The sequence below is a fragment of the Rhinatrema bivittatum genome, chromosome 4 (genome assembly GCF_901001135.1).
Source record: "Rhinatrema bivittatum chromosome 4, aRhiBiv1.1, whole genome shotgun sequence".
NCBI lineage: Eukaryota > Metazoa > Chordata > Amphibia > Gymnophiona > Rhinatrematidae > Rhinatrema > Rhinatrema bivittatum.
This window is the reverse complement of record NC_042618.1, coordinates 23,280,662-23,302,825: the sequence shown is the minus strand read 5'-3', so window position 1 is coordinate 23,302,825 and position 22,164 is coordinate 23,280,662. Positions and strand designations below refer to the sequence as shown.

The 22,164-nt window shown below is 45.2% G+C and overlaps 1 protein-coding gene across 1 annotated transcript in view; it reads right to left on the bottom strand.

Annotated features, from left to right (window-relative positions):
* The window catches only part of UNC79 (unc-79 homolog, NALCN channel complex subunit), a 245,531-nt gene that overhangs the window by 121,294 nt on the left and 102,073 nt on the right, over positions 1 to 22,164 (bottom strand). Inside the window, exons 32-33 of the mRNA XM_029597854.1 lie at positions 20,761 to 21,978; positions 9,686 to 9,793 (exon numbers count right to left, since the gene is read on the bottom strand). Coding sequence (XP_029453714.1) covers positions 9,686 to 9,793; positions 20,761 to 21,978 — 1,326 coding nt within the window. The remainder of the gene's footprint in view (positions 1 to 9,685; positions 9,794 to 20,760; positions 21,979 to 22,164) is intronic.

Below are 22,164 nucleotides of genomic sequence, written 5' to 3'. Positions count from 1 at the left end.
CAATCAAAGTATCAGCTTCCCTGTTTATTGGCTGCATTACTTTTTCTCTTTCTCTTTTTCTAGACCTGTTGTAATAGTCATCCTTGTATGGGTCTTTGGTATAAAAAGTGTGGTTTTTATTCCAATTATACATGCCTGTTTTTCTAAATAACACTTATCAGCTGCACTTCTTTCCTTGCACCGTACCATATGGACTTGCACATTATGAACCTATGGGTTAGAAAATTACAGAATATTCAGGGCAGGACATTATGGTTAACACCCACAAGGAGAAATTTACTTACCTGTTAATTTCCTTTCCGTTAGTCCTGCTACACCAGACCAAGCATTACAAGTGGGTTATTTCCTCCAACCAGCAGATGGCGACAGACAGACAACACTCTTTTCCCTCTGTGAAATCACAGCCATTACTACGTTCGAGGAGGTGCCAGCAGCAGGAATCCAGTAACCTTCTGGCAAAGCTTTGGGTTAGACCCCTGTCCATAATAAGCATTGTATTTTCAATAACAAATTTCAAATAGAAAGAAGTTTTCCTGTCCCCTGCAGGAGAAAAAAAAAAGATAAAAAGCAAAGGAAACAACACTGGAAAAAGACACCCAAACCTGATCATCAGCAGAAACTAACTGATAACAGTCTGAAACATTCGCAGCCATGCTTCTCAGCTGGGTCCTGGACTGGTATACCAGGATTAAAGGAAAGGAAATTAGCAGGAAAGAAAATTTCTCCTTCCATTTCATCCTGCTACACCAGTCCAGCCATTACAAGTGGGAAGTATCAAAGCTTCACTTACCTGGGCAGGAGGAAACAAGGGCTGCCTGCAAAACCCCTACCCCAAAAGCGGATTCCTCCCACACAAGCGCCTATAGCCAATAAAGATTCACAAAAGAATTCAGGGATGACCATGTAGTCATCCTGCAAATGTCAGCGGGTACTAGAGCATATACCACCGCCCATGACGCTAACTGTGCCCTGGTGTTGTGTGTGCACACCAAGTCAGGAGACCTTTTGCCTTTGAGCAAGTAAGCCAAATCAATAGTGTCCTTTATCCAGAGGCTAAGATAGCCTTAGAGGCTGCCTCCCCTTTCCATGGAGCACCAAACAGGACAAATAATTTGTCCAACTTGCGAAAGGCATTAGTGACTTCCAAATAGCGCAGAACTATCCTTTGCACATCCAAACACTGAAGGGACCGGTACTCTGGCCTACACTCTTCCCAGGAAAATACCAGGAGAGAAATTGGTTGATTGATATGAGAAATAGAATTAATTTAGGAAGGAAGAATGGCACCGGTAGAAAAGTGACTGCGCGCAATGAAATCACTAAAAACTGATCCCAACATGACAAGGCTTACAATTCCGAGACCTGCCACGCAGAACAAATCACCACCAAGAATGCCATCTTTAGCAATAGATTCTTCAGCAAAGACTGTTTCAAAGGCTTAAAAGCAGCCCCTATTAGGGCCTTCAACACCAAATTCAAATCCTTTGTAGGAACAATGGGATGAAATGGAGGTTGCAACCTTTTAACGCCCCATAGGAATAGTTATACATCGGGATGAGCTGCTAGGGAAGTCCCCCCACCCCAGCAGCCCCCGGTATCAAGAAATAGCGGCCTCCTGCACCTTCAAAGAATTCAAGGCTACACCTTTGTCTAGCTCACCCTAAAGGAAGCCCAAAACACAGGGCACATCCTCCCTCCAAGGAGACTCCAACCTGCACCCACAAAACAGGTCAAACAAACAACATATGTAAATATAATCCAAAGACGTGGATCATTTGTGTGATTTCAATAGCGTAGAAATCACTGCCAAAGAGTAGCCCATCCTGCAGAGTTGTCGCCACTCCAAACAAAATGGAGCTTTATCCTCCATGACCACTGGCCCTTGAACTAGAAGACCCCTTGCCTTTGGCAGGCACAAAGGCTAGTCCACTTACAACTGCATGAGGTCCACATACCATGGCCAGTGAAACCAATCTGGTGCCACCAGAACAAACCTGTTGTTTTCCAGTTCCACTCTTTATAGCAGCCTGCCTATGAGTGCCCACAAAGGGTAGACATACAGGAGCAATCACTCCAGCCAGGGCTGAACTAGGACATCAATGCCCAACGAACCCTGTTCCCAATGCTGACTGAAAAAGCAGTCCACCTTCACATTCCATGGGGTTGTCATCAGCTCCACTTGTGGACAACCCCATCTTTGACAGATATAGTGAAAGGCATCCTGGATTAACTCCCATTGTCCGGGATCCAGCCTGTTATGTCTGAGAAAGTCAGCTTGGATGTTCTCCTGATCAGCGATATATGCTACTGAGAGAACCTGAACATTTCTCTCCACCCATGGGAACAGGAGTGACATCTCTATTGAGACCCCCCCATTCTAAGTTCCCCCCTGACAATTCATATATGCCAATGCTGTGGTATTTTTCAAGAGGATCTAAACAGCCCTCCCCTGAATCAATGAGAAGAAGTGAAGAAGAGCCAGGTGAATGGCCCTGGTCTCCAGCCATTTGATGAACCACGAAGCCTCCACTGGGGACCAACTCCCCTGAGTCACTTGTTCCTGACAATAAATCCTCCATCTGGAGAAGCTCGCATCCATGCAAGATCCAGGACAGGGTAGTCAGACTGACTCCTTTTAGCAGGTATGAAGAGTCTATCCACCAGTCCAGTGATTCTCTTACCCGCTGGTACAGAGGAAGCCACACAGCATAGTCAGAACACCAGAGACCACCTCAACAAAAGCAATGCTTGGAGTGGATGTATATGCACCCTGGCCTACAGGACCAAGTCCAGCATCGCCATCATCAAGCCGAGCACCTGGAAATAGTCCCAGGCTGAAAAAAACAGTAACCCCTGAAAACTCAGAACCTGTAGGAGTATCTTGCAGACCCATTTGTCTGTGAGGAACCCTCGTCCTATCTGAGTATTGAACTGAGCTCCCAAGTAGTCCAGAGATTGCATGGGCTGAAGGGAGCTCTTGGTGAAATTGATTACCCAGGCCAAGCCTTCTAAGAATCAAACTATTTGATGAGTCACTCATACCACCTCCTTGTATGACGGTGCATGTATTAATCAGTCGTTGAGATATGGGTGTACAATAATCCCCTCACATCACAGAGACGCTGCCACCATGACCATCACCTTGGCGAATACTCGTGGCACATTCACAAGAACAAAAGGTAGCGCTCGAAACTGGAAATGCTCCTGCAGCACACAAAAGTGCAGGTATCTCTGGTCCTGGTCATGGATTGGGACATGAAAATAGACCTTTGTTAGGTCCAGCGAGCACAGGAACTCCCCCTGGTGAACTGTGGTGACAACAGCATGTAGTGTTTCCATGCAAAAATGTGGGACCCACAGACAGCGATTCACACCCTTGAGAACTAGGATGGGATGAAAGGATTCATCCTTCTTGGGATCCATGAAATAAATCAAATAACAGCCCCATCCCCACTATCTATCTACAGTTTTAATAAACTTTTGCGGATGGCCCTCTGTGTGACCAAAGCGGAATAGGGCAAAACCAGGAACATGTCCCGGATGGGACAATGACAATCCAGTGTGTATCCTGACTGGACAATATCCACCAGTCAGACATTATCTGGGTCTACTCTCCATAAAACTCCCACAGACGTCCTCCTACAAGAATCACAGGGAGTGGACCCGCGGGCCCTCAGGAGGTTATTCTACTGGCCCCTGAAGAGGTATTTGCATCAGGCCTTTGTCTTATAGCCACACAAAAGGACAGCCCCTGGACCCTCGGCACAGAATATGCTATGGAACAGGCTCCAAAAAACTGTCTCCCAGTTATTAATATCTAGAGACTCAAAATTGGCCCTGACCTCTGCCTCCTCTATAAAAGGAGCAGCCCCTGTCCTCTGGCAAACACTGAGGCTTAATGTACCTGAGGTTTTTCACCAACTAGTCAAGATCCTCTTCAAATAGCAGCTTGCCCTTGAAAGGCAACTTCCCCAGGCAAGTCTTAGATCAAAAGTCAGCTACCCAATTGCGAAGCCACAGCAGATGACATACTGCTAACAATAGGGTCACTGATCGGGAAGAGCTACATCACAAATCATATAAGGCATCTGCCAAGAAAGCTGCCATGGATGTCATTCTGACTACCTCCTCGCTTTCAGGTAACTGTTGAATCCAGCAAAGAAAAGCTCTGACTACCATGGCAGAGCAAATTGAAATCTGGAATACCGTCACCAACGAAATAAACAAATTCCGCAATGGAGGCTCCATTTTCCTGTCCTACAGATCCTTTAGGAACATGGCCTCTTCCACTGGAATAGTGGTACACAGGGTTTCAGCAGTCACCAGGGCATCCACCACAATGAGCTGAAAAAACTTCTATTCTGTGGCTGGTAGAAGCAGATATAGCTCCTGTATGAAGTTAACACCCCAAAAACCTGACTCCAGGGACTCCCATTCCACCAGCATCATCTCCTCTACCTCTAGGGGAAGTAGGAATGCAGTAATGGTCTTACAATTCCCCTTGATGATGGAATCCCACACTGGAGTCTCCTGAGGCATTGTCTCCTTCAGGCAAAAACAAGTAATCATCTGATCAATTAACTGATCTCGTCATAGTGAAATAGATGGATCACCAACTCAACCTCAGGGATTGGAGCAAGTTTCCTCTCCTCCAAAGATGTAAACTGTCTCCATCTCCAGGGTAATCAAGGTCTCCCAGATCCTCCCAAGAGGGTCCCGGGGCCTCCAAAGCTGGTCGCACTCTTTTGTCATGAACCAAAGAAGGAACCAGCAAGCCTTTGCCGAAAGCCTTAGCCATTTTTCTGCCTGGAAGCACCCCTGACTGGGAAAAAGCACAAAAGGTTTGCCTCAAAAAATGAAAGAACTCCAAGGAAAAATCCCCCCGACCGATTCTGGAGTCACAGCAAATGCCACCTCCGGGTGAGCTCCCTGATTTTAGTACAGTCTGAAGCATCACCGGAGGAGAATCACGGCCTCCCCATCCAGCTTGGTCTTTCCACTGGCCTCCTGATCTGAGCACACAGCTGCATCCAAAAGGCCATCACCTCTGGAGCCCACACAGAGAATTGTGGGTCAGAGCCTTCCAGGGTTGGTGTGCCAAAGAAACTATCTAGCAGCCAAGGGGTATTTAAGAACACCATCGAGCATGCCCCGAGTTCCTCCCCCGTCCTATGACACACCAGCAGACAGGCCCCTTCCCAGCAGCTGCCCGAAGGATGCCACAAGCTTCACAACTGCGCATGGGGCCAGCCAGCTAGCCACGTTGCACTACACTGCTGCAGAAGAAGCCCCCGGCTGGCTGAGATGGAGAGTCCAACATGCCATAACAGCTTGTTCCCCACATGGTCACAGCCCAGCCTACTACAAACCCCTCTGGAGGCCATTCCTCAGTGCTGAATGCACCAATGCTGCACATTGCCAGTCAAGCATTCTCTCTTTTTTTTTAAACTTTATTGTAAGAATGGCCCCAAAAATGAGAAAGGGGAGTGGGAGGGAAGAGAGGGGAGACATAACCAGGATCCACCATTATTGGAGCAAAGAACCTTCCAAACAGGAGCCCAACCTCTCTGTTTTCCTCTTTTTATTTCTTTTAATAATGCTCCCTGGCCAATATCAACCAGGGACCCTTCAAGGTTTGGGAGCAGGTCAAGGCTCACACATCTGGCTGTACCAATGATCTGGCCCAGGGGTCTGACCTCAAATCCACCAATGAGCTGTTGCACCAGTTCAATCCTATCATCTGCTAGAGGCAGAAAATACTTGATTACTGCTGCTAGTGTAGGGAGATATCCCATGTTTAACCACTGAAAGCACCCATTATGAATCATAACAGCTAAAGAGGGATGCAGACAAGTGTGCTGACATGCCAAAAACACTGTCACAATGGAAAAAGAAGAAACTTTGCCCAGCTGAAAACTTTAACCAGAATTGAAGAATACTTATCAAGATCTGCTGGTTTGTAAGCTCCTGTGTAAATAAAAGCAAGGCAGAGGACACAGTTTCATCGTTAGAGATTTCCAATATTTCCAATATTGTTTCTCATTTAAACAACACCATCTGTCCCTTACTGAATGTCTCTACTACTACCTTTAGAGAAATTTTTGAAGTTATTAAAAGCTCAAACTCTCATATAGTGAACACTTCTTTAATGACCGGAGTAATGCCTAACTTATTGAAAATTGTGGTGGTAAAACCTCTGTTAAAAAAATCTAATTTAGATGCTAACAATCCAGCAAACTGTAGACCAATTTCTTCTCTTCCTCTTATTGCAAAAATTATCGAAGGTGCTGTCCTAAAACAATTCACAAGAGTTTCTTGAGAACAATGAAGTGCTAAATCCGCATCAATTTGGTTTTCGACAAGACTTGAGCACTGAGCTTCTTCTCATTTCATTGATCGATTCTATAAAATGTAGTTTAGATCAGGGACAACAGTTTCTTCTGGTATCATTAGACATTTCTTCTGCCTTTGATTCTATCGATCATGAGATTCTTTTATACTGCCTTCGAGAATGTGGCATAATAGGTTCAGTTCTTTCCTGGTTTAAGAGCTATCTTACTGACTGTATTCAATTATTTAGGTTGAATCAACTATCATCTGCTACCCAGTTGTTAAAAACAGGGGTCCCACAAGGGTCTGCCTTGTCGGCCACATTATTCAATATATATCTTGCTCCTATTACAAAGCTGCTGGCTATTGTTACTGACAGATATAAACTCTACAGTTTATATCTGTCAGTAACAATATACAGTTTTATATCAAGGTGCAGAAGTCTTGGCAGGAAACTGTAAATTTGCTCCAATTTTGTATTGATTCTATAAAGCGCTGGTTAAAACAAAACAAATTATCTTTAAATACTAAGAAAACTGAAATACTGCTAATCCATTCTCCTCATGTTAAATCTCTTCAAGAGTCTATTGTTATTGATAATATCTAATTTTCTATCACTAAGCCTCTAAAGAGTTTGAGAATTCTACTTGATGCATCCTTGTCATTCAAACCACAGGTTAGAGTGATCATTAAAACCGGATTTTTAAAACTCTGATTGATCGCTGGTTTAAGACACCTTCTTTAAGATCATGATCTGTTGACTGTTGTTCAATCTATAATGTTTCCACATTTAGATTACTGCAAAAGCCTTCTTATAGGGTTACCTAAGATCACTTTGCAGCCTATGCAACTTTTACTTAATGCTACTGCCTGGCTGGTTTCTCATACAAAACGGACCGAACATATTTCACCAATTCTTTGTAAACTGAATTGGTTACCTGTGCTTGAACGCATTGAATTTAAAATTGTAAGGATCATGTTTAAACTTCTTAACTTAGATGGTTCTCATTGGTCAAATGCATTGTTACGCATTTATAAACCAATTAGAGGGTTAAGATCTTCTCAATTAAATTTGCTCGATATTCCTTCTGTGCGGCAAGCATGCCTATTTTTCACAAGAGAGACATCTTTTTCAATTGTTGCTCCATCTTTATGGAATCTCATCCCATTTGAGTAAATTTGGATAATGTAAAGAAATTCAAGAGGCTTTTGAAAGAGTTCCTGCTCCATCGTGTCTTCAGCATATTTTAAAATGTATGAGCATTGCAGACGTTTATACCTTTCTGCCAGGTATGATGTATGATTTATTTTTTGTTTGATTACATTTATATTATGTGTTTACATAATATTTTTGACATTATAGTTTCTATGAAACTTAATGATTTTTGTTTTTGACATTTGTTTGTTATTTTGTTGTTTAAATGATATTATGTATGTATGTTGTAAATCGCCTAGACCTTTTTGTGTTAGGCGATTAATAAGTTTTAATAAATGAAATGAAATGAAATGCAGCAACTTTAGCTGAAAAAGCAGAAGTCACTGTTCGGCTTCTGAGGTCAGAGGGGCCCCCACCCTTGGAAGAAGGGGGAGCACTCTGAAATAGATAAAAGCTGATGAGGTGGACAGCCTTAGTGGCAAGACCCCCCCCCCCCCCCCCCCCGAAGAAAAGGGGAAGGTGGAAAGAAATGCAACGTGGCAAAGACCCTCCACCTACTACATGATTATGCATGAGCTTATGCATATTTATCAACTGGAAAGTATAAGAAGGGGGCAAATAAGGAGAAAGAGAGCGGACCTGAAGCAGCCCCAGCACCCCCTGCTATCAAAAAGGGAGAAGACTAGGTGTCGCCAAAAGACCGGAGAGAGGAAATGCCCTGCCTGGGGTCAGATGATGGCAGAGAGTTTGAGGCAGGGAGAAGCCCGGCAGCTCTGCCAGTACCAGATCCAGAAGCAAGCCTCCTCCCCCAATGGTTCTTCAGACCTCCAGCCAGAGTCAGCTTCAGAGGTAAACAGAGGGAAATCACCTGAAGGTGGGACCAGGAATAAGTAAGTTAGCCATAAGTATTAATATGTTAGGCAGGCTAAGATTTATGGCATGTTTTAAACTACCCATGGTACAGAACTTTCTTTAGGGTAAACTGGTGCTCAGTAGCAAGGATTTTAGAGACATGAGTTGTTATCTTCTAAATGCTAAATCCTGCCAAATCTAATAAATAAAAGTCTAATTCTGTGGAGAAAACGTCTTTTCCTGAATTTAGAATTGTGAGGTGAGGTGAGGTGGGAGGGGAGCGGAAGGGTCCTGTAGTAGACAGTTTCCTGCACCCCTAAAACTAACCTACACTAGCACCACCTACTAAGTAGTGGCTGTGATGCCATAGAGGAAAAGATTGTTGTCTGTCTCCATCTGCTGGAAGGGGGAAATAACCCACTTGTAATGGCTGAACTGGTGTAGCAGGATGAGATGGAAGGCCTGGTTTATAAAGGACAAAAAATGAGAGAAACCCCTTTCTAAATCTGCTTCTCAATCTTAAGAAAAGTACAATGGGATCTTTTAATGTCCACAGAATAACCAGGACCTCAAGGCTCATCCTAAAGATGACCTTACTACCAAACTGCACAGCAATGCCAGCATGGAGATAAGGCTAAGTCCTGCCATTGAATCTTAAGTCGCAACTCCTTGGCTGCATGGAATTGCCACAATCCTTTCTTTAAAAATCTCTACAGATTCAACAACAGGCAAATGCACTGTGTATCTATCATTTTCAGAGCATTTCTCATGATCCCTTGCTCCTTACTTCTTAAGCATTAGTTTACTCATAATAATCTTGGTGCACAAACTCGGCCCTCAAGGGCCGCAACCCAGTCAGGTGTTCAGGATTCCCACAATAAACTCAGAGCTGCCAAATTGCCCAGGTCCAGGAGGGAGACGTTTTGGCCAATCCTGGTTTTGAACTTACATCCCAAAGCATGTTGGTATTTGTAGTCACTGATTCCACCCATTGAAATCAGTGCAGCTGGCCCCATAATGCATCAGGATGGGGGCTGTCAGAAATCCAGGACTGGTCTACAAATCTCCCTCCTGGAACCGGGTAACCTGGTAGCTCTGTGAGTACATGTGAGATCTATTTCCATTCAGTGGAGGCAATGCACACAAATAGATCTCATGCATATTCATTGTGGAAATCCTGAAAACTCGACCGTGATGCAGCCCTCAAGGGCTGAGTTTGTGGGCCCCTGGACTAAACTTTTATGCATAACATGTGGCCTTCTCAGACAGTTAGCAGATGTTCATATGGTAATTAGAGCGTAACTATGACCATTACATTTCAAAACCTGGTGTCAGGAGGAAACTTACTTGACAGGGAAGAATGACTACTCGTCTCCGGTATTCCAGCGTCCAGCGTTGGTGCAGAGGAAGACTCTCTTGGCATTTCCAAAATTGAAAGTCCTTTAGCAGCTGGTTCTGCAAAGCAGAAAGGAGCTTAGAATTCAAAATCATTTTGTTTGACAATTAGTGAACAAGTTTTACTGCTGTTCCCTTGCCCTCCCTGATTTTCCTTCAAACCCTCTCCATCTTCATTTTCCAAGTTTCATTCGGCACCTTTTCAAGTTCTGATGGACATGAACGTGTGCGCACCTCTAGCTATAGATAGCACTTTGCAATTCTCTACATACAGAGCCTGTACAGATAAGAAGAGGATTCAACTCTGATACATAATTTTACTAAATATATAGGATTATTATATGAGAGCTACATCAAGGGGGTGAGTTATCTGGATAATTTTATCCAATAATTCAGCAGAGAACTTATCCAGACAAGTGTTCTGCTGACTTTTCTGATAAAGTTATCTCAACAAAGTTATCTGGGTAACTTTATTCCTGCAATGTGTGAAACCCAACTTGTCTCCACAAGTTTAGCCAGATAATATTCAATATAGTGCTGTCCAGCTAAATATGTTAGCTCATCCTCACTACATTTCTAACCCAAACCTTTTTTGTCCGGGCAACTTTGTGCACAGAAAATTTTGTGTGCACAAAATCACCCAGACAGAAAGAAGAAAGCCAGTATTTATGCGTTTAAAAGTCGATTTGAATATGGGCCTCTCAGTGCACAGTGCTGTGCACACTGGTGGTCCTGTTTAAATAATATAAATAACTTACCCAATGTCTCTCAACAACTCAATATCCCTCTAAATTTCTGCTTCAGACATCCTCAATATCACTGTGCTGAGCTCTGTCAGGCAGAGACTTCCAACAGAGATAAACACTTTCATGTGAAAATGTACACTGAACAGCTGGCCAAGATCCTTACAAATATTCCATTTGCCATCTCTGACAGAGTAAGATACGAACCTAGGCCTCATCTGAAGAAGAGGCCTTTGAAGTCACAAAAGCTCAGATTCTACATCTTTGCTGTTATCCTTTAAAAGGAGTCACAACTGCAAAGGCTCCAGTTTCCAACTAAGACCTACACAGCTTCTACAGCTCAACACAATCCAAGCCTCCAAATCTCACCTGTGACTTCCCCATTGACTTGTTCTCTGAAACCCAAGCAACTTAAGATCGATCAAGAGGGACTGCCTCCAACCAGCCTTATATTTCGCCTCTGCACTAATATCTTTTCCAATGAACCATCAAAGTCACGCCTCTGAAGCCAGTGACACCAGGAATTATGAATAGAAAGCACACAGAGCGTGTTCAAGGAGTGATTTCAGTGCAAAGTACGGGCAAGAAGCCAAAAGTGCTTAACCCACACTTCAACTGGCTCGGTGTGTCATTTAAAAATCCTCTCAAACACTTATGTGGCCCAACTCCACAGAAAATAATGAGGACAAGTAAGCAGCAAGACACTTATAACATAAAAACCCTTTTAAGAGTAAATTAAAAGTACTGTCAAAGCATAACAAAACATATGTGAGGACAAAAAGGCTCTGGTCAACATCCAACTAGAAGAATGATGGGGTCTAGCGCCAGAGCTTTGCTCATGAGTGACAGAGCAGCTCTGACAAACTTAAACTGAGCAACTCGGGAGGGATGAGTAACTGGTCTGAAGCGAAATGCTGCACCGCACCCCCTGGGGACCAGAATTGGTCCTCAGGGCTTCTGAAGGGGTGTTGGAATGCTAGGAAGGCATTCCCCGCAATTAGATGGCTAGAATGGGCCAGACTGAAATATCCCGGAGGAGAGATCCATGAGTTCTTGTAGCTGTCTGCCAATGTCGGAAATGTAGGTCAGGTCCTTATGTTACGCTATGCTCCTTTTATGTGTATCTGTGAATAAAGCCCTGGGAGGAATGCTGAATCTGAATGTGCCTACTACCTACAGGAATCCTGAACCTGAGACCACAATGAATTGCTTCCTTGCAAGGCAGACATGTAACCCCCCCCCCCCCCCTCCCATAATATCTTTTTTCCCAGCTTATCCTTCATGCATGAACACATCGCCTGCCCATAAAGATGCCAGAGCGGCAGCTCAAATAGCAAAGCAGACCTTTCTCTTACTCAACCCTTTTGCAAGCCAACCCCACCCCCACCCCCCGGGCCGGATTAAGGCCAGCTGATGCCCAACAACGATGCCCTCTCGGCCCTTCCACTGCTTAACTCACAAGACATTAAGCCTCACTAAGTGCTGAAAGATTAAAATTCAGTTTTCTTCCACGCCAGACCCTACAGCTATATTAAATATAAACGATTATAAAATTGTCTTTATTTATCACTAAATAGCAGTAAGCAATATAAGCAAATTATTTACTTATAACTAGGGGGCAACCCTCTGTGGCGCCCCCCCTCCTTCCCTTGCCGCCCTATGCACGCGCTTCTTTTGCTTAATGGTTAATTCAGGGCGGTCAGCCTTGCCCTGTTTTCAGGGCCTGACAGCTCACAACAGTTTCAAGGTTGGACAGAGGCAGCTGGAGGAGGATATTTCTCTGCTCCCCATATGAAGTCTATTTTTGCACCACCATTTACTCTGAAGGACTCTCTCCACAGGGCAAGCATAAAGGGGGCTCTGCCTTCTCCTTACTGAAGGTGCTTCCAAAAGTGCAGTTACTATAGGCTGAAGTTATCCGGATAACTTCTCCTGGATATTCAGCGGGATAAATATTCCCGCTGAATATCCCTGATATCAAACCTAAGAAATCCAACAAACACATTCCCCAAATACAAAATAATCTATGTGTCTTAAAGGCCCAATGTCTTATGCCATCATGCTAGACACTACCGGTCAAATGACCTTCATTGTCTTATCTTTAATCATTTGGCAAGAACCTTTTTTTAAAATATAGTCACTACTAAAGCCATATAAAAGGACTCATTTGCTCCTGCCTCATTACCTCAGCAACAGGTCCCACTACTTTTAGCAGTAGAGCATAAGAACATAAGAACATGACCCTTGGGTCAGACCAAGGGTCCATGAAGCCCAGCATGTTGCCTCAGCATCTTGTCTTCAGCCCAACCTTGTCTTCAGTTCCAGCCTTGTAATTATCTTAGCTTCAGCCCAACCTTGTCTTCAGTTCCAGCCTTGTAATTATCTTAGCTTCAGCCCAACCTTGTCTTCAGTTCCAGCCTTGTAATTATCTTAGCTTCAGTCCAACCTTGTCTTATGTTCCTTGCCTGCCTGTGTTTCTCCTTGCCTACCTGCCCTACCTAGCCATCCCTGCTTCCCTTTCAGACGATACCTGGTTTGACCTTAGCTTGATCTTGGATTCCCCTGACCACAGCCTACAACTGACCAATGCCTGTTACCAGATACGCTTGACTGCAGCCTGCCCTGACCTGCACTTGGACCGTGGACTATTCGACCTCTCTCTGATTTGATCCAAGGACGATCTCCTCTGCCATCAGCACAGATCCCCCACCTAAGACCTGCCGGCCCCAGCACCCAAAGGCTCAAGCCGAGGGGAACGAGAACTAGTAGAGGTGAAGCTCCAGTAGTGTCTCTGCTTTCTCCGGATCTGTTTGCCAATGGTGGGAACCTGCAGAGCTCTTCCCTGCAGGTTGCGCCAATCCGGCCTCAGCCCAGGATCCACTAACGCAATACTTCCTCAAACTACCTTAAGGGACCAGCCACAGCTATCATGCCCAGTCCTTCTTAAGGATCAGCCCCACAAGGGATTCTGGGTGAAGGGAGGTTCCCTTCACCATACTATAAAGAGCCAGAGCCCAGAAGGGTTAGAGAGGCCCTAGGAAGCAGGCAGGAAGCCAGCATATGTAAAGACCAGCTATGTTTGAGTTTGTTTGTACCCAGCACTGCAGGGTGAGCAGTTTTCTTTCTGTTTTGTTTTGCACTGTAAATACATTTGCACCCAAGGAAACAGCCAGAGTCTGCCTCCTTATTCCTCTTGGCTATTTCCTAAACCATGACTGGCTCATGTTACTACATATAGTGGCAAGCGTGGGATCTTCTTGCCTAAGCTGGAAGCACAGGCAGAAGCCCACAGCTGCAACAGAAAAAAAACCACAGTCTTTTTTTATCTCTCTTTTCCTAGTGCCTCACGGTCTGTCTCACCCAGCCTATGCACATAAGGCAAGGGGGCTAGCCCCGCCTGTGTAGTTTGGGTTCAAGCAGAGAGTAAGGGCTGGGCAAGCCAGCAGGTTTTTGTTTGGATTTTTTTCCCCATCTCCTTCTCCCAGAGAGATGCATAGTTTGGAGGCAGCTGGGAAAGCAGGGAAGATGAAACAAGTGATCCAAATTCTCGCTATAGGGCAGCAGCAACTACAGACCACCCTACAAACACAAAGAACAAGTTATGCAGCAAAACACAGTGCTAACTCAGGTAGCACAGGCTGTACAGACGACAGTGACCACACCACCTCCCTTGCTACCAGTACTACTTAAGATGACCCCAGGAGAAGACTCCCCACTGTTTCCTGAAAAACCTTGAACATACAACTCGGCTGATAGGCTGGCCAGAAGATAGTTGGACTACCTATCTAGGGAATCTACTCACCAGGAGTAGTCAAGATGCATTCAAAACCACTAGTCTGGAAGGGAGGGCAACCTATCAGGAAGTAACGGCTGCCATTCATTTGAGTGGGGAATTCTGAAGGCTGGAGAAAACCCAAGGAACCTATTCCACAGACTTAAAGATGTCACTTGGAAGTGGCTGCATCTGGAAGGGAAGACTGGGGTGGAGGCAGCCAAAGTGGTTCTGCTGGAACAGTTCCTAGACAGCCTAAAACAGCCTTTGCGGTAGTGGGTCTGCCGACACCCAAATCTTATATTTCAAAAAGCGCTGGAAGTAGCGGAGGCCTATTACCAGGCCCAGGCCATGCCTGAGTCGCCACAGTTCCCAGAGAAGCCACTTGACCAGGATAGAGGACAGCAGAGTCCTAAGACCCAGAGGTCCTGACAACCAGTAGCGCAGATCCGACAGGACTTTTCACCTCACCCGCAAACGTCAGCTGTGGAGAAAGGGGCCATTTTGCCAGAGACTGTCCCCATAGGGAAGATGAGCCAATGGATATTAATGCTGTGGCCCCACACTTTTATAAGTGTGGGGCCACACACAGCCAGGGAGTGTCTACGTTTCTGATTGCGGTTGAGCTAGATGGCATTCCAACCCAGGTATTAGTGGACTCTGGGAGTGTGAAAACGCTTATTCGAAGAGAGTTAATAAAAGAGGTCCAGGTTGACTATGACAGAGCAGTGACCCTAGCATGCATCCATGAGGACCAATGGCAATATCCAACAAGCCAGATGCAACTGAAGACCCCGGTCAGCCAAGACAAAATAGAGGTGGGAGTTCTTGGCTACTGTACCCTCATAGTGATAGGACAGTATTGTCCAAACTTTAAGATCCCGTGGAACCAGCTCATAACAGGTTCATTCAACCACAACGACTTTGAGTTTCCAGAATTCTTTCCCTTAGAAGATCCAGACCTGTTTCGTAAAGACTCTAAGACTCCTAATAAATACAGTTATGTTGTAAATTTAGAGGCAACAAGGGAGGAAGGGTCAGAGTCAGGGGAAGAGCAGCAACCCACCCAGAATGTCATACCTGACACCTTTGAGTGGGAAAAGGAGGGTGATCCAGGGAGCTCAGAGGGAGGATGAGTCATTTAAGAGTCATTTAATTAAGGATGAGTCATTTAAGAGTCATTTAATTAAGAGACATTTAATTAGAATCAGGGCTTAAAGTATCCATTGTATTTTTTTTTCTTAACTTTACTATCTTTTGCTTATATTTTTTTGTGTTTTATTTCAAATTTTATTTATCTAATCAGTTGTTATTATCTCCTATTTTATTTTGAAAATTTGTAAACCGTTTTGGTCAACTACTGTTTGCGAAAGACGGTATAGAAATGTTTTTAAATAAATAAATAAAATAAGACCTGAGAGCATATACAGAGTGTGGATGGAAAACTAGTCCCTGGAGCACAGGTTACAGACCCTATTCCTCCTTATTTGATAATGAAAGGGGACCTATTTTACCAAGCACAAAGGGAAGTGTGGAGGGGGGGATTAATAGAACAGCTCCAAGTTCCATATTTCCAGAAGGTTATGCATCTATCACACAGCCACCTTCTAAGGGGTCATCTGAGGGGAGGAAAAGACCCGAGAGAAAATATTGGCACAGTTTTATTGGCCAGATCTCCATAAACAGGTCCAGTTGTATTGCCAGTCCTGCCCTACCTGCCAACCCACAAAGCCTGCCGGCATACAGGCGGCACCTCTCATACCAATGTCCATAATTGAGACCCCTTTTGAAAGGATGGGCATGGACCTTGTGGAGCCACTAGAGAGTTCTACTCAAAGAAATAAGTATCTCCTCGACCTTCTCGACTATGCCACGAGATATCCAGTGCAGGTTTGCCTAAAAAAGGCTAGGGAGAAGGCTCAGACTACCCAAGCCCAAGTTTACAATTACCTCTCAGTCCAAAGAGTATTCCAGCCAGGGGACCGTGTCCTTGTCCTCCTGCCATCTTCAGAAAGCAAGCTGTTAGACTGTTGGCAAGGACCCTATGAACTTTTGGAGAAAAAAACAGGGCCCATGAATTACAAAATAGCCCAGCCAGATAAACCAAAGAAAACTCAAATCTATCACATAAACCTTCTGAAGAAATGGGTGGCATAGGAGTGCGGAGTGGTACAAGGAGGAGAATTTGGTCTAGACCAAACCAACGCGGACTGAACCCAGATTCCTTTTGAAGAGCAGCTGTCTACCGCACAGCTGACTTAAAGCAGCTGGTGAAGCAAAATAAGGATAGCTTCTGAACCTGCCAGGTCATACCCAACTGGTGCAGCATGACATCATTATGCCTCCTGGAGTTGTGGTACGGCAATGACCCTACCAGATTTCCGAGGCCAGATGTCACGGAATGGAGACTGAAGTGAAGGCCAGGTTTCTGGCTAAGAGTTACAGAATAGTCTAACAGTGGTTGGTCCTCACCCATAGTATTGGTGCCAAAGCCAGATGGGAGCATAAAGTTCTAAACTGACTTTAAAAAGGTCAGTGAAGTCTCAAAACTCGACTTGTACCCAATGCCTCAAGTGAATGAGATGACTGAGCATCTGGAATTAACCTAGTTCATCTCTACTCTGGATCTGCCTCTCACACCAACAATGAAAGAGAAGATTTTGTTCTTGACTCTAGAGGGACTTTTCCAATTCAACATCCTCCCTTTTGGACTCCATGGTGCCCCCGCCATGGGTCAACACTTGATTGACTGCCTGCTCCACCCACATCAAGGGTATGCAGCTGCCTACTTGCATGATATTGTGGTGTACAGCCCAGATTGGAAGACACACTTAAGCCAATTCCAGGCCATGCTAACCAGTCTGAGGAAAGCAAGACTGATGGCTGAACCAAAGAAGTGCTTGCTAGGAGGGCAAGAAGTCCAGTATCTTGGCTACACACTGGGGAAGGACAAAGTCCATCCGCAGACCCGGAAGTTCAAGGTGATCACCTGGTACCAGTCCCGCAAACAAAAGTGAAAATGAGAGCATTCCTAGGCCTTGTGGGGTACTTTAGAAGGTTTATCCCCAATTATTCAGAGGAGGTGGAGCCTTTCACAAGGCTGTTGTTGAAGAAAGCACCGAGAAGGTCCAATGGTCACTTGAAGCAGAGAAGGGCTTCTAGGCTTTGAAAGAAGTGATATGCTCTGAACAGGTTCTGATAAGTCCAGACTTCACTGAACCTTTCACGGTGTAGATTGATGCCTCATAAATAGGTTTGGAAGCCATCTTAGCTCAAGAGAAAGATGACCAAGAACATCCTGTGACATACATAATCTGGAAGCTAATGCCTCAGGAGAGGCGTTACTCAACAGTTGAGAAGGAGGCCTTAGGAATCAAGTGGGCCTTAGAGACCTTGTGCTACTATCTGCTGAGAAAGCAGTTCACACTCGTAATGGACCACCAAACTCTCCTATGGATAAATAGAAATAAGGAATCCAATGCAAGGGTGATGAGATGGTTCCTGGCCCTATAGCCCTTCAACTATAGAATACAACATAGGGCAGGAAAAACAACTTCAATGCAGATTTTCGGACCAGAAAGGTGTCCCTGGTATAGGCAGGCACTCATCAAATAAAGATGAGTTGAGGGGGGGGGGGGGGGGGTATGTGAGGGAGTGTACAGGAAACTCCTTCAAACCACCTTAAGGGACCGGCCATAGCTATCATGCCTGGTTCTCCTTAAAGATCAGCCCCGCAAGGGATTCTGGGTGAAAGGAAGCTCCCTTCAGAATACTATAAAGAGCTAGGGCCCAGAAGGGTTAGAAAGGCCCTGGGAAGCAGGCAGGAAGCCAGAGTATGAAAAGATCAGCTACGTTTGCGTTTGTTTGTACCCAGCACTGCAAGGTGAGCAGTTTTCTTTCTGTAAAAAAATGTGCACCTAAAGAAACAGCTAGAGTCTGCCTCCTTACTCCTCTTGGCTGGCCCACGTTACCACAGCCTCCATGTAGCAGGCAAAGGAAAGGCACGTGCAGTTTATGTGCAGGGTGATTATATATCATATAATAATATGATTACAACCCAATTTTTCCTTTGTTACATGGTCTTTTTTTTCTCCCTTGTTTATTGTACCTTTCCATTTTCAGTCTATAGTCATATATGTAACTGTTTTTACCTTGGGGTTCATTTTGTTTCCCTCATGTTCAAAGCTTTTCTTTCAGATTAGACGCATTATGCGGCTGCCTTTCTACAGGGCCTCCGCCCAGGTTTTTAACCAGTGAATGCATGCATTGCATGCCTGAGGTTTACCCTGGAGTAGAAAAAATGATCCCTTTGGAATTGGAGCTGAATGTGCTGACTAATGTTTTGCATTTCCTTCACAGGTTCTGTTTTGTCTGTGGGGGCAGCTTTGCTGATTTCCTTTTTTTTTTTCTCCTTCAGCCCCCACATGGCATGTTGCTCCACTGGCACCTAACAGGCGCCAAGACCCCTAAAAGGAGCACTGAAAAAGGGAAAATATATCTTCATTTGTTCAATGTTTAGTAACTGTTTTATGGTTTTGTATGACTATTGCGTGTGGTCTCCTTTCTTGTAGACTTACCGCTGGGTGAGCATGATGGACGGGTATGAACGCAGGATTATGAATGCATGTGTACATTGTAAGCACAGGTAGTGTTTGTGAGAGAAGCTGTGAGTATAAGGTAAGTTTGAGGGGCACAGGCGGCAAGAGCGTTAGGATGGTCGTGTGGGACATGGGATCTGCTAAACTACCCTTCAAAGAATGCACGTCATGATCTTTTCTGTAAAGAAAACAATGCTGTCCCTTCAAAAGCAACGAGAAAGGCTTCCGAAACGGGACCCTTTAGGGCCTAAGCATGAGGAGGAATCATCCCATTTGGGGTTGGTTCATGGGCAGGGCAGAAGGTGTTGATGGGATATCCATAGTGTGACTCTGCCTCCTGCATGTCATGAATTTATTGCATTTTGGCCAAATAAGTTCTCATCACTTCTGAATATCTCCTGATTTGACCCTTTCTATGTTGCAACCGTCCCTTTCTGACGGCTTCACTCCGCCTACCTCTCTTTGTTTGCTCCTCCTCATGCTGCGGATGGACGCCTGGCTACCGCGGCGTCTCCCTGCCGTCTTCTCCAGCATCCCCGGACCGGCTTGGGCGCTGCCTCCCGCCATGCTCCGCCTGTACCATACGGCCCTTCTTCTTATTTCCTACTCGGCGCGAACCTCCGGGGCGTCCCCCCGTGATGACGTCATGCTGCTCGGATATTTAAAGCCTATATTGTTTGATAGCCTTTCAGTTAGCAAGGGTTATCCTACGGGAATCCTACGGATGGGATTCACTCTCCGTACCCAGCTACTCTGCCTCTCCAATCTCTATTGGACTCTCTAACGCTAACGGGGTACCCGCTCCTCGGGGGCCTCACTTGCATTTCAGGTCGCTATCAGGAAACCGGTACTCGCTCCTCGAGGGCCCATGTTCCCTGACTCGCTGCCTACTCCTACCTTCTCTTCTGCCTGGAAGGATTCGCTAATCTTCAACACCAGTGAGTACTACCATCTTCACCTCAGAGCTGTTCCCTGGAACCAGGTACTCGCTCCTCGAGGGCCTGCCTCCGTTCCAGCCCCAGTGCCATCTCCTACATGGAACCGCTGCGTGAGTACATCATCTGCAAGCCTCCCAGCTCTCAGGGATCAGATACTCGCTCCTCGAGGTTCTGCTCTCCCTACCCTGGGGATCTCCATACTGGGGTCTTGTATATTCTCCACTGTACTCAATCTCTCAGTTCTTTCCACTACAGCACTGCTACCGGAGGAGTCGCTGCTCCAGCACCTGAGGGATACCAGCCCTGCCGGGCTATTCCAGCTGCTCACTACTGCCACCTCTGGTGGCTTCCTTACACAGTCTAATAAAAGATCAAACTCTGTGTTTGTGTGTCCTGAGCTAAGCCTGACCTGTGGCCCCTCATGGGACTTCCCCCATGGGCGTGGTCAGCTGCCACAGGGTCCAAGGATCCACCCAAACCTCACAGTTTACAACATACTATAACAGTTACACTTTGGGGAAAACTCAAATATTTGGAGGCCCAAAAGAACAGGGCTGAATCGCCAGTGACCAGGCTGGAGGAAAACAAAAAAGAGAAAACCAGGAGCTTGCTGTTTTTATTCAGACAAGTCTGTGTTCCTTCATCAGGGAGAAAGCTCTTTGGCATTAACAATTTAATAAATGTTTGTTCATTGAGATCTGTGGCTCCGCCAAGAGCTGGTTTTGTGTTTTTTCTAAGGTAATTCTATTTTCGTATGCATTTTTTGAATGTTAAAACCTGCTAATTAACCTCACCTTTGTGCCTTCAGGGCTTAGAGCGATCTCATGGCATTCATTTCCCATACATTGCACGGTTATGCTTGCAGTCAGTTCAGTATATTGATCCTCTACCTCTTGTACATATATTTTGCACTGAAACTTGAAAGAAGAGGCAGCCAGCAGAGCTGGCAGGCAATAATCTTCTGTGCAGGGCTTACCTGTGTCTTTCTGCTCTCCCAGTTTATCAAGAATGTTAAAAGTAATGTCAAGGTACTCTCGCTGGATGGCACTGACAGCAATCTTCCTCTGCTTCCTCTGCCTGGGGACGATCTGAATTTTAAATTCGGATTCCTCAGCTTCCTCTTTCAGTTCTGCGGTTTGCTCTGTATCAGACTCTGTGTTGGCATCAGGCTTATCACTGTCTGTTTGATTTTCAGCATCCTCGGGAACCTTAAGTAGTACGGTTTTTACAGTGGGACTCAGAACGGGGTCGTCAGGTCTAATGTCCTCGTCTGTGTTTGCAAACTCATCGTCAAGGGACATTTCGGGAACAGCAGATGACTTTCTAAGCTGGTCTCTCTTTTGTTTCAATGTTAGAGGGCTCCCACAGGACAAGTCCTGAAAATCTTCTGGCTTGGCTAGCTCTTCCAAGTCCTTTTGATCTTCAGGCTCTGTGGGATAGATTTCCTCTTTTGCTAATGCTGGATTATGGCTTGCATCCTTAGAAGTAGAGTCCTTTGAGCAGTCCTCAACACTGACTTGCACAAGGGGTGTCATGCTCAGACTGAGCATTGAGGCACTAATGGGAGTCAAGGAAGGGGACACAACAGTTTTTCCAGAGTCACCATTGTTGACTTGGCTCATGCTTTGATACTCTTCATCATCGCTTTCCACTATTCTCAGGGGAGGGAGTGGTTCAAAGACCAAGGAGTCGCTGTCCGAAGTTGAGAGCATTGACTGTTTCTCAGGGCCCGATGTCGAGTCAGAGGACAAGTCTATGAGATCCAAGTCCTCTCCAGGAGTGGAAGGCTTCATGGGAGAATCGACTTTTATGTCAAACGTTTCCATGCAGCTTAACCTGACTTCAGGAATGACGGGTCTCCTGGTTTCCTGAAAACTGTCTCTGGCTACAGTATTCTGCTGCATGTCCATGATTTCAGTCCTGGTGGAAGAATTCTGCCTGGGTCGGCCGCATTCATTGTGCCTGTGCGTGCTATAAAGAGCGGCAGTGGGATGCCCTAACTCACACCGGTCTATGCATGACTTCCTACGATGTTCATCTAACGTGAATAATAGGGAGTCGGCATTCCCTATATCCAGGGATTTTTGTTTTAGAGAGCGAAGTTTTCTTTTCTGGATACTTTCCTCTCTCACACAGCGCAGGATGCTGTCTTGTAAGGCTCCTGTTTCTCTATATTCAGCCAATTCTATTTCACCTAATGAAAGCAGAAAACAACTACTGTTATTTCATTGGTTTTCGTAAACTCAAAGTAATGCTCAGCATGTTATTGACATTTATATTCACTGTAACCTTTGATTGAAATTATCTAAGACATTTCAAAAACCATATTCAGGTTTAGCCATAAGTATCATGTGAAGTGACGTTTTAAGAATACAGTAAG